This window comes from Panulirus ornatus, chromosome 57 (assembly GCF_036320965.1).
Source record: "Panulirus ornatus isolate Po-2019 chromosome 57, ASM3632096v1, whole genome shotgun sequence".
NCBI lineage: Eukaryota > Metazoa > Arthropoda > Malacostraca > Decapoda > Palinuridae > Panulirus > Panulirus ornatus.
The window spans coordinates 20,749,263-20,764,836 of NC_092280.1; the positions used below are offsets into that span (position 1 = coordinate 20,749,263).

The following is a 15,574-nucleotide window of genomic DNA, read 5'->3' on the forward strand; positions in this document are numbered from 1 at the left end:
TATTCATATGGATTTTATTTCTAGGGTGTTATCATTATCCACAAGTTGTTTTGTGGTCTGAGTGGTGTGAGAAATTATGGTTTTGTGGATGAGTAGTGTGAGTCCTCTTCCTTAAGCTCGTTGTCTCTCTTGTCTTAGGGTTGTGTGGGTGTAGAAAGGTGGATCTAGAGGTGAGTCTGGTATCTTGGACGAAGGCTGTGTGGATGTTGTGTTCTTAAAGTTAGTCGAGTATTTCTTTGTGTTTGCTTTTGATGCCATTACCTTACCGTACCTTACTGCCCCATGGTCTCCTTCCATAGGGGCCACCACAAAGCTTAGGAAGTTGGCTACATCCACCAGGTGGGACCAGAGGTCAGGAAGTGCAGTAATGTTGAGTGCTTGTCATTGTTGGGTGAGAGTACGACAACTGATAAGTAGGTATTTAGCATCTTTCATGTGGAGTTTCATCTTGGATGTGAGGAGTCTTATGCTGAATCAATGTTTGTTTTAAAAATCACAGAAAATGATGAAATATTAGAAAATTACTCTAAACAATTTACCTCTGAAATGTGGCACCCTTTATTTCCCACTTGCCATCAATAGTCTTCTTGACGTCCATGTACGATCCAAATAAGCAACAGTATGCTATGGCTGCAGCTCCATACAGATCTGTCTGATATGTCCATGGCTGTCCATCTCTCATCTCACAACATGTAAATCCTTGTGTTGTCACCTGTTAAGTGTATACTATTAATTTTGTTATTATTTACTGCTTTCTTGATAATCCTCCATATTTTTCTGTTCCTCTGAATCGTCTACAAAATCACCAGAGTAATCTGAATGAAAGACAATATTCAGCATAAAATGTTTGCTGTGCTGATCACTGTAGTATTTTGTTTGTTGCATTTCTTGTATTTTTTATACTTTTAAAGAGGAACATGCACAACTGCTTTCAAATAAATAGGACAAGTTGATTTTCTGTGACTAAAAAGCCATACAGAAGATTTACCAATTATACCCTCAACTGCCACATTACTAACTTTCGCATTCATATCATCCATTGCTGATACCCAGTCTAGTGCACCAAAACTGCTGACACTCTCACTCGGCTGCACTCAAAACACTTGCCTCTCATGATCTTTCTTTTCATGACCAGGTGCATAAGCACCAATAATCACATCTCTTGCCATCCACTTTGCTTTGCCCACATCAATCTAGAATTTACTCTCATTACACTCTATCAAACACTCCCACAACACCTGGAGAGAGCTGTATCATCGGCGAACAACAACTGGCACTTCCCAAGCCCTCTCATCCCCAACAGACTGCATACTTGCCCCTCTCTCCAAGACTCTTGCATTTACCTCCCTAACCACCCCATCCATAAACAAATTAATCAACCATGAAGACATCACACACCCCTGCCATAGACTGACCTTCACGTGGAACCAATCACTCTCCTCTCTTCCTACTCGTACACATGCCTTACATCCTTGGTAAAAACTTTTCACTGCTTCTAGCAACTTACCTCCCAAACCATACACTCTTAACACCTTCCACAAAGCATCTCCATCAACCCCATCATATGCCTTCTCCAGATCCATAAATGCTACAAACAAACCCATCAGTTTTTCTGAGTATTTCTCACATACATTCTTCAAAGCAAACACCTGATCCACACTGCTCTTCCCCAATCTGGTGCTCTGTACATGCCTTCACCCTCTCAATTAATACCCTCCCATATAATTTCCCAGAAATACTCAACAAACTTGTGCCTGTGTAGTTTGAACACTCACCTTTATCCCTTTGCCTCCTTTGCCTTTGTACAGTGGCACTATGCATGCATTCCTCTATCCTCAGGCACTTCATCATGATCCATACATGCTCTCAATATCCATACCAACCAATCAACTGCAATACCATCCAGACCCACCACCTTGCCAGATTTAATCTTCTGAAAAGTTTTCACTACCTCTTCTCTCTTAACCAATCCATTTTTCCTGACCCTCTCACTTCGCTCACCACCCCAACCAAAACACCCTACATCTGCCACTCTGTCATCAAACACATTCAACAAACCTTCAAAATACTCACTCCATCTCCTTTTCACTTCATCACCACCTGTTACTACTTCCCCACTTGCCTCCTTCACGAATGTGTCCATTTGTTTTCTTGTCTTGTGCACATTCTTTACCTCCTGCCAAAACATCTTTTTATTTTCCTTAAAGTTTAATGATACTCTCACACACCAACTCATTTGCCCTCTTTTTACCTCTTGCCACACTCTTTTATACATCTCCCAGTCATTTGCACTCCTTCCTTGCAAGTATCATCCAAATACTTCTCTTTTCTCTTTCACTGACAACTTTAGTTCATCTCATCTCACTACCCTTTCTAATCTGCCTTCCTCCCACCTTTCTCATAACGTATGCATCTTTTGCACAAGCCATCACTGCTTCCCTAAATACATCCCATTCCTCACCCACTCCCCTCACATCATTTGCTATTACCATTTGCTATTCTACACTCATTCTCTCCTGGTACTTCCTCCCACATGTCTCCTTTCCAAGCTCACTTTCTCTAACCACTCTCTTCTTCTCCCCAACATTCTCGATTCTTTTTTTGAAAGCCTCTACAAATCTTCACCTTCGCCTCCACAAGATAGTGGTCAGATGTCCCTCTCAGCACACTGACATCCAAAAATCTCTCTTTTACACCCCTATCAATTAACACATAATTCAATAATGCCCTTTGACCATCTCTCCTACTCACATATGTATACCTAGCTATATCTTACTTTTTAAACCAGGTATTCCCAGTCACCAGTCTTTTTTCAGCACACAAATCTACAAGCTCTTCACCTTTCCATTCACACCACTGAATACCTCATGTACACATATTATATCCTCAACTGCCATATTACCCACCTTCGCATTTAAATCGTCCATCACTATAACATGGTGTCATGCTTCAAAGCTGCTAACACACTCACTCAGCTGCTCCCAAAACATTTTCTTCTCATGACCAGGTGCATAAGCACCAATAATCACCCATCTCTCTCCATCCACTTCCAGTTTCACTGGCATCAATCAATCTAGAATTTACTTTCTTACAATTCCTGCTTCAGTGGTAATGCTACTCCTTCCTTAGCTCTTCTCCTCTCGCCTCTCACCTGACTTTACTTACTCCCAAGACATTCCCAAACCACTCTTCCCCTTTACCCTTCAGCTTCATTTGACTCATAGTCAGCACATCCAGGTTTTTTCCTCAGACATACTACCTATTTCACCTTTCTTATCTTGGTTACATCCACACACATAGAGCTTAAGGCTGCAGGAGTCTTTATAAAGGTTTTGTGTAACATGAAACCTCTCACAGAAATATAAGCATGCATGTTGTGGTACGAACAAGAGGAAATTTTTGTAGAATTCTGAGATGTCTGGGGACATGCTTTTTCAGGTCTTTTTCATTCTCTCTCTTGTCTTTGGGTAAAAAAAAGCATCAATCTATGCAGATATCTTAAAAAATAAAGACTTCTGAATGTTAATAATATTAGCTTTGATACAGTGTTCTACTTTCAGTATTACTCCTGAATGTATGACCTTTTAAGATCTAACCATTTACTTACCTTTTCAGTAAAAGTTGTTCCTTCAGGAAACATCTTCATGTCAATACTTCTTCCAAAGTCAATAATTTTTAGGGAGACTGGACAATTTGAAAAAATTTCTGCAGGGTTGCTGCTAGTTTTGTTGAAGTTGGGAATATCTCGTATGAGGAAATTGTCAGGCTTTACATCAGCATGTATGATACTACAGGAGTGCAATGCTTCTAAGATTGATAATACTTCCACCATGAAGTACAGCACAATTTCTTCAGGCATGGTTTGGCCCACAGCTTTGTACCTAAACAAAAAGTATCTAATGAATCACATGTTTATAGTGAGGGAAATGATGAATACTTAAAAAACTAGGATTAGAATATGCCGTTCTTCAATCTACCTCTTGTTAGTAAATGTTTCAAGCACTGTTGGGAATCTTTTATGTTGATATATGCAAAACAGGTGACAGAATGATCTAGGGAAGACAGTGCCTCTAAAGAACAGTTCTGCGAGTAAAAACAGAAGAAAATTCCTGTAACTTCAGTAAAGTAGCCTAAGCACAATCCATCCTAAGTACCCTGATCTACCTATAAGATATTAGCAAGGAAAACCATATGATATATACTGTGTATGAAACTGCCAACCAAAAGTAAAGAAAACAAAGGAAATAATGAATAGGAAGCATGTATCAGGGAGATGATGTGCTGAAATGGTTTGGAAATATGGCTAGGACGAGTAAGGAAAGGATAACTTAGAAAGTATACATGTCAGAGGTGGAAGGATCAAGGAAAAGGGGAACCAAGGAGAAGATGGAAAGATAGAGTGAAAGATTTTTAGAAGGCTTGGGGTATGAACATGCAAGAGAGTGTAAGGCATGCAAGAGACAGTGATGTGGGGGCAATGGACTGAACCAATGAATATGAAGCAACGTAGGGTAGCCATAGGAAGGTCTGTGGAGCTTGGTTGTGGATAGGGAGCTATGGTTTTGGTGCAGTATATATGACAACTGTTCATGAAGCTACACCACTAACATGGGAAATGGCAAACAATTATGAAAAAATATACTTAGGAAAGCAGTGCTGACAGGTACAAGAGAAGTGTTTTCACTGCTGTTTCAGTTCCATCTGCTTGGACTTTTCTTATTTGGTGTCCTAATTAAGAAAGAGACCTTTTGGTTGGATGGTTTCTTTAGAAATCATAATATGGCTGGTAATTGTTCCAATTCTCATTACATCATGTTTGCTTGTTTTGATTTGTCCTATGGTTTTCATATTCTTATCAGTATTTGTTCATACCCTCATTCCACTCTTCTTTGTTCAGTGCTGTTATATAATTTCTGTTAATAAAATATTAGCCTTTCTTTGTTTCATTTTTGTGCTGCATCTCTGTGGTTCTCTTAGGGACATAATGTCTTTGTTTCTTCCTTGTAGAGAGGCTTTCAGTTTCAGTACATTTTTCTTCAAACCTTCAGTTTGTTGCCATACGTAGATTATTTTACAGATTTCTCTTTTTTCTTAGCTATATATAATCCCTGTTCTTTCAGCCTTTAAGGTAGTTTATATGTTCTATCCTCTAAAATTTATTCATCAGTTGCTGCTGGTCTCTCTTGTGTATTTGTCTGTTTTGTTGGTGATCATGCAACTCAGTAGTTCTGCTGCTTGTTCTCTAAAGCTGTGCAGCTTTTGATATACCATAGATCCTAATCTATGTAAAATAGTCATATCTTTTCTCCCTTAAAATCAACATGTAAAGCCCTGTAATTAGAATATCTTTGTATCTAACATATTTATATAGTTTTCCAGTGTTTTTGCAGTTCTTAAACCCCTTTCTTCCTGCATTCTAGTCATCAGTTTTTAGATCATTTCACCCAGTAAATAATGATAATAAAAAAATTCACTTACCTGTTAACAACATCCAGCAGAGTACCATATTTATGATACTGGTTTACAAGTATTGAGCCATTGGAGAAAAAGTATCCCCTGTTAATCCTCATGACAGAGTCCAGAATGCTAGATGACTTGTCAGATTTCTTGAGACGCTGTCTTAGCTCATGGCAGATGTAAAATTCCCAAGGGCATGCTGGCTTTTGCATCTTCAGGATCATCTAAAAACAATGAATTTTTTATTCATTACCAATCATTGTCTTTGGAAACAGAAGAGAAAGACAACCATCCTCATACCTTGTTTGTGTCATAATAGCTAACTCCCACATACTATGTCCACCTGAAAGCAGGAACAGAGCAAAGAGCTGAACAAAAATTGTAGCTTTGAAACATAAGGCTGGGGAGTCTAAATACATGTGTTTGTAACCATGAAGTGTTATGTTTAAAGAAAGAAATTGCAAAATTTTGATTTTAAGCAAAACAGTGTTGAAAGGATAATAGGGTTATGGTTTGAGTGACAGACTATGCAAAATGGGTGCTTATGAAACAGGAATATGATTGAAAGTATTGTAGCCCCAACAGTGTTCTATGGATGCAAGGAATGGGCTGTAGATGAGAATGTATGCAAGAGCAAATTAAGTTTCTGGTAAGTATATGACGTCATTGAATACGATATGGTAAGAATTGGTAGGTTAAAAGAGAGTTGTAGTAACAAGAAATGAAGAGGGTGTGGTAAAATGGTTTAGACTTATGAAGAGAATCTATCTTTCTGTCTATCTATCTATATCTCTGATGCTTGGTCCTTTCTGGAACTCCCTCAAGGGGTTCGCCATGGCCATAGAGTCTCCATAACTTAGTGAACTCCAGGGCCACTTCTTCAGTGGCTCAACCTTAACAGGGCCACTGGCAGAGGGCAAGTCTAGTGCAGTGTTTGTAGAGGCTCCTACCTAACGTTCGTGGTGACTACTTGTACTTAATGCATCCACTTAATGTTCCTACCTACTGCTTCTACCTAAATGTTCTTACCTACTACTGTATCTATTACTCCAACCATTTTGCTAAAATGCAGGGCTAGCATATAGAGCCCACCACAGGAAAATCTAGTCATGAAGAATGAGCTGTGAGACTTAAGTGTAGTGAAGAGCTCTGTGTGACAGAGAGAGATTTTATGTTTGTGATAGAATGCCAACAGTGGAGAGAATGAGTGAGGAAAGGGTGACATAAAGGATATAAATCTCAGAAGTGGGGGGAACAAGGAGAAGGCGGAGACTGAACTGAAGATGTGAAAGCTTTGAGCACTTAAGCCTGAACATGCAGGAGGGTGAAAGGCATGCACAGGATAGAGTGAATTGTAACAATGTGGCTTACAGGGGGCAACATACTGGCAATGGTTTGAACCAGGATATTTTAAGCAGCCAGTGAAAATCACAGAAAAGTCTGTGGAGCGTGGTTGTGGGTAGGGGCTGAGGTTTTGGTGCATTTCAAATGACAGCTAGAGAATGGATGTGAGCATCTGACGTCTTTTATTCCTCTGTTCCTGGTGCTACCTCAATAACATAACATGGGAAACAGTGAACAAGTATGACAGAAGAAAGAAAGAATTTAGAAAGAGGTCTCATTTCTTAGGATGTGGATTTAGTTAGTGATGACTCTTTTTCCCCATACTCATTACCTGTTTCTCATCATCATCTTCATCATTCTCCTCTTCACTGGGCATTATGGTGACATTCATTGGATCCATTGTTGATGCCTGAAATGCTTTTGCATACGCTCCCTCTCCACGGATACGACGAACATGGAACAACTCACTTCCTAGAGCAACCTAGGAGAATAAAAGATTACACAGCACAAATTAAACATGATTCACAAATATGCTGCATTGCTCGTCTGTTCCATTTCTCCTTAAAAACTAAACTTTACCCCCTTGCTTTATGCTGCAATGTTGGTTCACTTTCCCTCTTCTGTAGGTATTACTTTGGTTTATGCTCCTGAGAGCTGGCTGCTTGTGTACTCCCACCACTAGCCAGACCAAGCAATACTCAACAAGCTCCTGCGCCACATGATTATTGTGTGGCCATCGGCGGCTCTATGGTGGGCTGTTTTGATACCTGTTTCTTTCCCTACAAGTTGAAGCTTTGGAACTCTACCTTTTCATATTTTTTCCAATACCTATGACCTGGCACATTTCAAAAGACAGGTTTTTCGCATCCTCAAAAAGTCATGAATACTTTCCCTTGTCTTTTCTTTTTCTGCTTCATGTTTCTCTCTGTATTTCATTTAAGGTCTAGCTTTGAGGTGGACTTTTGTCCATGAATGGAGCCTCAGAGAGAGAGAGAGAGAGAGAGAGAGAGAGAGAGAGAAGAGAGAGAGAGAGAGAGAGAGAGAGAGCACTAAATGTAGAAGTGGTAAATGTCACTCCTGAAAATGTTTATGACAAAAACAAGAGTTTTAAAGACTGGGTTCCAAAGGTTTGAATTTTTCTCCTAATATACAAAACATGTAATTAAAAACACAGGCATATATAAACTATATAAAGACAGTCAGTGAGAAACAATTTACCTGACAGTTGGGTTTCACTTTGGGTAGCTTGCTTTGGACTGCCACAAATCCACCTCGTACCTCAAGGGGTTCCTCTAACCTTGACAAGACACTTTCTATTACATCTTCAGCAAATGGATTAATTCTCTGTCCAGGGTCTGGTTTACCAAGCTGAAAGGCATTGAAATTTAGCTGTATGTTACATCCAATGTGACAGCAATCTCATATTCAAAGTCATCAATATGTATTTGAAAAGGAAATTTTTTAAGTTTTTTCTTTCATACATGTTTGCCATTTCCCATTTTAAGAAAGTAGCTGTAAGAAAAAGCTTCATTTGCTCACATCCACTCTCTACCTGTCATGTATAATGCAACAAAACCACAGCCCCCATCACGCCTTAGAGACCTTTGCATGGTTTTTCCTAACTCCTTCATGTGCACTGGTTTAGTCCATCGACAGCAAATCATCTCCTCGATACAAAATTGCTTCAGCTAACTCTATCCCATCCTTGCATCTCTAATTTGGTCTCCCCTTTTCCTTGTCCCCTCCACTTTTGACACTTATCCTCTCTATCAACCTCTTCTCACTCAATTTCTCCATATGTCAAAACCATTTCTGCATGCACTTCTTTCTCGCACATACTCCACTTACTAACACACCTTTCTCTTACCGTATCATTTCTTAGTCAAACCTCACATCACATTCCTTTTGATTTTTCCTCACACTGTTAACCTCCTTCAAAAACATTTTCTTATTTTCTCTGACATTTGATGATACTCGCTGACCCAAACTCTCATTTGCCATCTTTTTCACCCCTGCTCCTTCTTACTGACCTCCTGCCACTTTCTCTTCTGGAACTCCCACTCACTTGCACTCCTTCCTTATAAGTGATGCACAACACACACACAAATATATAAGCAGAGGTATAGTGAGATGCTCGCCGAACTCGGTGAAGCTTATTTATTTTTTTGGATGGTCATCTTTTCAGCAGGCCTATTATGTAAGACTATGGAAGAAGAGGGCAGCAAAGTGTGAAGGGGACCCTGAATGATATAAATACTGGATATCAAGTCTTACTGTGCAATTTGTAAGGATTTCAGTAATGGCAGGAAGACATCAGTTTTCAAATCGAGTGCCCAAAGTGTTGCCACCCTCAGAAAAGCAATTGTTTAGAATACTGTGCATATAATGGATATCCAGACAACAAATAGTGTGAGTGGCTGACACAGGAGGAGTGAGCAAATATATTAAGAGCTGATGCAAAGAAGTGTCACTGCAAGTAAAATTTTACATGGTAAAAGATATATGATCAGATTTCACATTAACAACAGTCTATTCAAAAATATTGCCTGGATGAATCCTATTCGAGTGTCAAGTAACTATATCACCATTATTCTTACTATTACAAGGTGGTAGTTTTGAGACCTTTATTTTGTCTGTACAAAAAGAATATGAGGACAACTAAAGAAAGTGAGATAATTGGTCCAGTTCAGTCCAGACAGCAGACCCCCTAAAGACAGTCAAGTTATATTTGACTATCATATGCTAAAATTGTTCAGTTTGATATGAACTAGAAATGGATTTTGACAAGAGAATTGTTACACGATTCACAAGAGGAAAGGATGAAATATGTGTCACTAAAGAACAAAAGTTTGGAGATGGTTGAAATAAAAAAATTAAGTTGTGAAGAAATTGAAAAAAATCAATTTAAAGATCATGGAAGGTGCTATGATGTGAGAGATATAAAATTAGAATGAGCACAGATTGGCATCCGTTGAGAGGGATTATGATAAAGCATGTAATCATAAAAAATGAAAGGAGAATGACTAAAGAGCAGATCTTAGAAGGGGCCATTCCAATCGTCCTTGAGGCTGTTGAACAAAGGGAAATGCCCATAACACTGAGAACAGAAATTACTGAAAAGAGTGGGCAAGAAGGTGCAGTTTTGGGTGTAACAGACTCAAAGCATGTTGACTGATGCAGTGAGACAAGTGCATGAGGACACTGAAAGAGATGTCCAGCACATTGAGCAAAGCTGTAGATAGGATAATTGGTATTGTAAGGAACAATAATTAGCAAAATTTATTATCCAGTAGATTAGAATCTAAAAAAAAATAGTGCAGGGCATAAAGGATCAATGCTTGGTATCAAAAAGGGAGACATGGAGGAAGCCAGAGGCAAAGAAGTTGATGAACCAAAACTGATAGACTTAGCTGGAAGAGGGGTGCACCTAAACTAGAAAGGTTATTTTATCAGCCATGAGATTAGCATCAAGTAAATCTTTGATTATTTTTTTGACCAGATGAAGATTATTCTCCAAGTAAAGAGGAAAGGAAGAAATAATCAGCAAAGGGTTACCTAGTCAACAGAATTAAAAGATAAGGGAAATACAAATGGTTGGTTATAATCAACACATAAAGGAATAACCAAGTATGGTTACATTTAATTTGGAGTCATCTATCCTGGGGGCTTACTAAGACTGGCTTAGAAACTTAAAAACATTCTGGAATTCGGTAGAGTATTCATTAAGCATGATAGGCCAAGGGAAAAGATGGGGAAAAAAGCAAAAAATACTGTCAGAAGGAAAAAACAGAAGACAATAAATGAGGAAAGAGGGCAGACCACCACCATCAGTGCTGCAGAGAGGCCAGGAATATAAGGCAATGGTAATGTTAATGAAATAACTGTATGCAAATCCTGAAGTATTATTAGTTTATGGTAAAGTGCTAAAATGTAAGTATTATGTATGAGAAGATGCCCCTGATATTGTTGGAGTTATGTAAACAAAGCTTACGAAAGAGATCTCACCTTTTCTGTCCAGAAGGGTATGTAATAGTAAGGAGAAAAAGGGAAGACAAGGGAGAAGGAAGTTTGTCTCTCCTAATAAAAGATAACTTTAAGTTTCAGTAAATGGCATTAGATGGCTCATTTAGACAATACATAATGGGAAGAGTAATTGTGTGAAAGAAAAGCAGAGTGATGTTGGTGAATTTGAATGATCCAGAACAAATATACAATGACAACAATGGAGGGACAATAAGGATGATACATTTAGTAGTTAAACATGCACTTTTGAGAGAAGATTAAGTATTGATAATGAACCAGGGAATTTCAATTACAAGGAGACACACTGGCATGATTTGGATTCTCATGGTGACAGGAAATCATGGAGAGACAATTTTTTTAAGTGTGTATGGGAAAGTTTCCTGAACCATCACATCAGGGAAAACATTAGGATAAGAGGGACTGATTTACCTTCATATCTGGATCTTATCTTCACATACACCAGCATGGATACTGAAAATATCCCCTATGATACACCACTTGGAAAAAAGTGAATATGCATTGCTAAAGTTTCATTGTATGGAGAAGAGGAAGTTAAAGAGCAGAGATGAGATAAGAATTTAGGTTATGTAATCATGGAAACTACACAGAACAAAACAATTTCTCTGGTAACATAGATTGGGAAAATGGAGTTCAAGAGCCAGGAACCAAGGTTATTGTGGTGAAAGGTTCAGTGAAATTTACAATGATGGAGTGAGAACATAGGTACCTCTAGCCTCAAATACAGAGGAAAGAGGAAAGGATGGTTTCATCAGAGATGTCAAAAACCAAGGGTACTACAAGATGTGCAGTGGTATAGGTACAGAAAACACTCCAACCAGTCAGCTTAAGCAAGTTATGAGTATAGGCAGATAAGAAAGGACAAACATGGAAAATTTCAAAAGAATATTGTGAAATGGGTGAAGATCCAAAACTTTTCCATAAAATCATAAGTTAATCAGGATAAGATATTTAGAGAAAAATTGTTGAGGATGGTGTAGGATCAGTGAGGGTCTGAATAACAATTTTAAAAGTATTTTCATAAGGCGAGTACCAAGTAGGAACATTAGACAGGAGCCTCTGCAAACACTACGCCAGAGTTGCCCTATGCCAGTGGCCTGTTACGAGTGAAGCACTAAAGGCTACGAAGTGGCACGAGTTTAGTAGTTATGGAGACTCTTGCTGTAGCTATCCCCTTGAGGGAGTTACAGTTGGAAACAGGTGTCAGAGATATAGATAGATAGAAAATGTTTTCACAATGCAAGATACTATAACCCCATCAATAGTGAGAGAGAATGGGGAAGAGGCTTTAGTAAACACCAAGATACTTTATATTGGAAAGCCATTAACAGAATACTAAAAGGTCTTGACCCATACAAGGATCATGGTCTTGATAAGATTTCACCATATGTGCCGAGGATATGTACAGACACACAAGCAAGACCTCTTTGAATATTATTGAAGATGTTGCTGGAGAAAGGCAAAGTGGCAATGAAGTGGAATTACGCTCACCTTTGAAATGAGCTTATTTGTTTCTCTTCCATCCAGCCTAAGAGATGCAGCTAATGAAGGATTCAGATCATCAGTTTCCATCAAAAGGGCTGCAGCTTGTTGGGGATCAAATGTAAGGTCATCCTTGTTTCCTTCTTTGAGAACATTCTGCAAATATTCACACATAAAAAAGAACCTTAAGGTGATGGTAAAATATCCCCAAATCATCATGAATGCTTGTAACACACCTTACAAAATCATTGTAATCTCAGCAAGCATGACTGATAACCAGCATAATTGGACCAGATTAGTGATCAGAAACCACAGGTTGATGCTTAAACTTGTACACAACCACACATGTACGTTTTAGCTTCAGCTTCAAATTTCTGATAAAGACAGAATAACAGATAAACTCAACAAATGTAAAAAAGTCCACATACACACACACACACACACACAAAAGAAAGAGAAGCTATATTGGTAAAGTTTGAGGCATCTACATGCATGAATGCTCCAACATATAATTCAGCATCTTCAAGCATTAGTTGAGCATTAGTGAAATATCCAGAAAAATTTCAGAAAGCTAGAGATTTAAAACTAAAGTCTAGGACAAGTATTGGAAGAAATACAGATAAAATAGAATTCCAACCATGCTTTGAGCAGAGATTTAATGAAATGAGATATCTTAACCTGCAGGATCAAAATCCAATACAATTAACAAGAGTGAGTGTTTTTTATATACTTGTTTACCACTTTCCGCATTAATGATGTAGTGCCATGAACAGACAAAGAAAGGCCACAAATTTCTCATAGCCATTCTCTAACTGTCATGTGCAATGCACCAAAACCACATCCCCCTATCCACAACCAGGTCCCACAGACCTTTCCATGGTTTCCCCTGGCTGCTTCACATGCCCTGATTCAGTCCACTGGCAGCCAGTTGACCCCTGTATACCATGTCATTTCAGTTCACTCTATCCTGTGCATGCCTTTCACTCTCCTGCATGTTCAGGCCTTGACCACTCAAAATGTTTTGCACTAAGACCTTCCAGTTCCAGTTTGCTCTTCCCCTTCTCCTTGTCCCCTCCACTTCAGACACATATATATTCTCCTTGTCCATAGTATGATTACCAGAGTTATTTTGTCCTCTCTTCAAACTTTAATGGAAAACTTGTAAAATCAGCAACATGTTGAAAAGTTTTATGAAGCCAAGGGGCAGAAATTAGAAGTTACAACTATAAATAGATACTGGTAAGAAGCACTGAACTACACTGTGACCAGTCTTCCTCATAAATTTAAACTATAAGGTACTGGAAAAGATAATCAGAATGTAGATGAATAACTTCCTGCAAAGGAAAAATTACCTTAGTAAGAAACAAGGTTTGAGGCTAAAATCATGCATATTGAACCTCTTGAATTTCTATGAGAATGAGCTCTGTATTTGATAAAAGAGAAGGCTTTGTGGAATTTAATTAATTGTACTGCCAGAAGGCATTTGACACTGTACTGCATGGGAAGCTGATTAAGAAGCTGGATCACAAGACAGGAAAAATAGCACAAAGTGAGCATACAAAGGATGCATGTCAAAGGAGCCTTCTCAGAATAGGATGAGATCACCTTCAGCAGCAGGGCTATGAGGTTATGTTTTGGGAACATTACTCGTCATGGTTTATGTAAATGACATGCCAGAATGTATGAACTCGTGTGAATATAAGTCGGGGGTAGCGATGCTGTTTCCTGTGGGACGGGGTAGCACCAGGAATGGATGAAGGCAAGCAAGCATAAATATGTAGTTGTGTATATATATGTATATAGATATATATATGAGTGGATTAGCCATTCTTCATCTGATTCCTGGTGCTACCTCCCTGACGCAGGAAATGGCAATAAAGTATATCAGGAAACAGCATCGCTACCCTCAGCTTTAGCAAGGTTGTGCCAGGAAAACAGACAAAGACCACATTCATTCACACTCAGTCTCTAGCTGTCATGTGTAATGCACTGAAACGACAGCTCCCTGTCCATGTTGAGGCCCCACAGACCTTTCCATGGTTTACCCCAGATGCTTCACATGCCCTGGTTCAGTCCATTGACAGCATGTTGATTGCAGTATACCACATTGTTCCTATTCACTTTATTCCTCTAACCCTCCTGTATGTTCAAGCCCTGATCAATCAAAATCTTTTTCACTCCATCCTTCCACTTCCAATCTGGTCCCCTGCTTCTTCTTGTTCCCTTCACCTCTGACACATATATCATCTTTGTCAATCTTTCCTCACTCACTCTCTGCATATGTCCAAACCATTTCAACACACCCTCTTCTGCTCTTTCAACTACACACTTTATTTCCACACATCTCTCTTACCCTTTCATTACTTACTCAATCAAACCACCTCACACCACATACTGTCCTCAAACATTTCATTTCCAACACATCCACCCTTCTCTTTACAACCCTATCTGTATATATACATATATATAGATGATGCAAAAGGTCATTTGGGAAGTGAAAAGTGGGGACGATTGCATCAAGTTATAAGAAGACCTTGACAGACTCTAAAGATGGTTTGATACATGGTTGATGAACACCCTGAGATTTCAGATCTACCATTACCACAAGAATTCCAGTTGGTACTATCACCAGTTACCCTATAAATGATCAGGTTTATGAATGGAAATCTAAAGCTTGCATTGTTGAATATTACTTCTTACATAAGTTTTTACTGTATATCATGAATAGCTTCAATGTCACATGCTTTTTAAATTTCGTGTTTTGAAGAACTGGAGTCTGGGTTTAGGGTGTATGAAATACATCATTTTCCTGCTGAAATCATCATTCATTTTAAAAATTTCAGTATGGATGCCACTTTCCAGGGCCACATCCCATTTAAAAAGAGGGGAGGCTATATTAGCACTGATGCAACAAACCTACATTACCAGTGGTAAATATCTTTCAATTATGAATGACAACTAAACATACCTGTGATATAGCATAGCAAGGTCTTGAATCTGTCAAACTTTCACCTCTGGACTTGTCACCTAAATATCCTGATTTCATGAAATCTTCTGTCTGTACAGAGGCTCCTATTTCGAGGGAAGACTGCAAAAAAGAGAAAGACAAACATTTTTTTTTCTCTAAATCAAACCTATCCAGTCACATTACAATTAGAATATTACATTATGCATGAGAGCTAGAAAGTGGATTTGTGCTATTGAGGGCAATGTTTACATACTGGTGATGCTACATAAGGCATAAAAATAG

General features: G+C 38.7%; 1 protein-coding gene across 1 annotated transcript in view; it reads right to left on the reverse strand.

The window, feature by feature from the left end:
* The window catches only part of LOC139766235 (mitotic checkpoint serine/threonine-protein kinase BUB1-like), a 66,785-nt gene that overhangs the window by 3,375 nt on the left and 47,836 nt on the right, over positions 1-15,574 (reverse strand). Inside the window, exons 17-23 of the mRNA XM_071694575.1 lie at positions 15,293-15,412; positions 12,334-12,480; positions 8,020-8,169; positions 7,133-7,282; positions 5,479-5,681; positions 3,608-3,881; positions 540-712 (exon numbers count right to left, since the gene is read on the reverse strand). Of these exons, the coding sequence (XP_071550676.1) occupies positions 540-712; positions 3,608-3,881; positions 5,479-5,681; positions 7,133-7,282; positions 8,020-8,169; positions 12,334-12,480; positions 15,293-15,412 (1,217 nt within the window). The remainder of the gene's footprint in view (positions 1-539; positions 713-3,607; positions 3,882-5,478; positions 5,682-7,132; positions 7,283-8,019; positions 8,170-12,333; positions 12,481-15,292; positions 15,413-15,574) is intronic.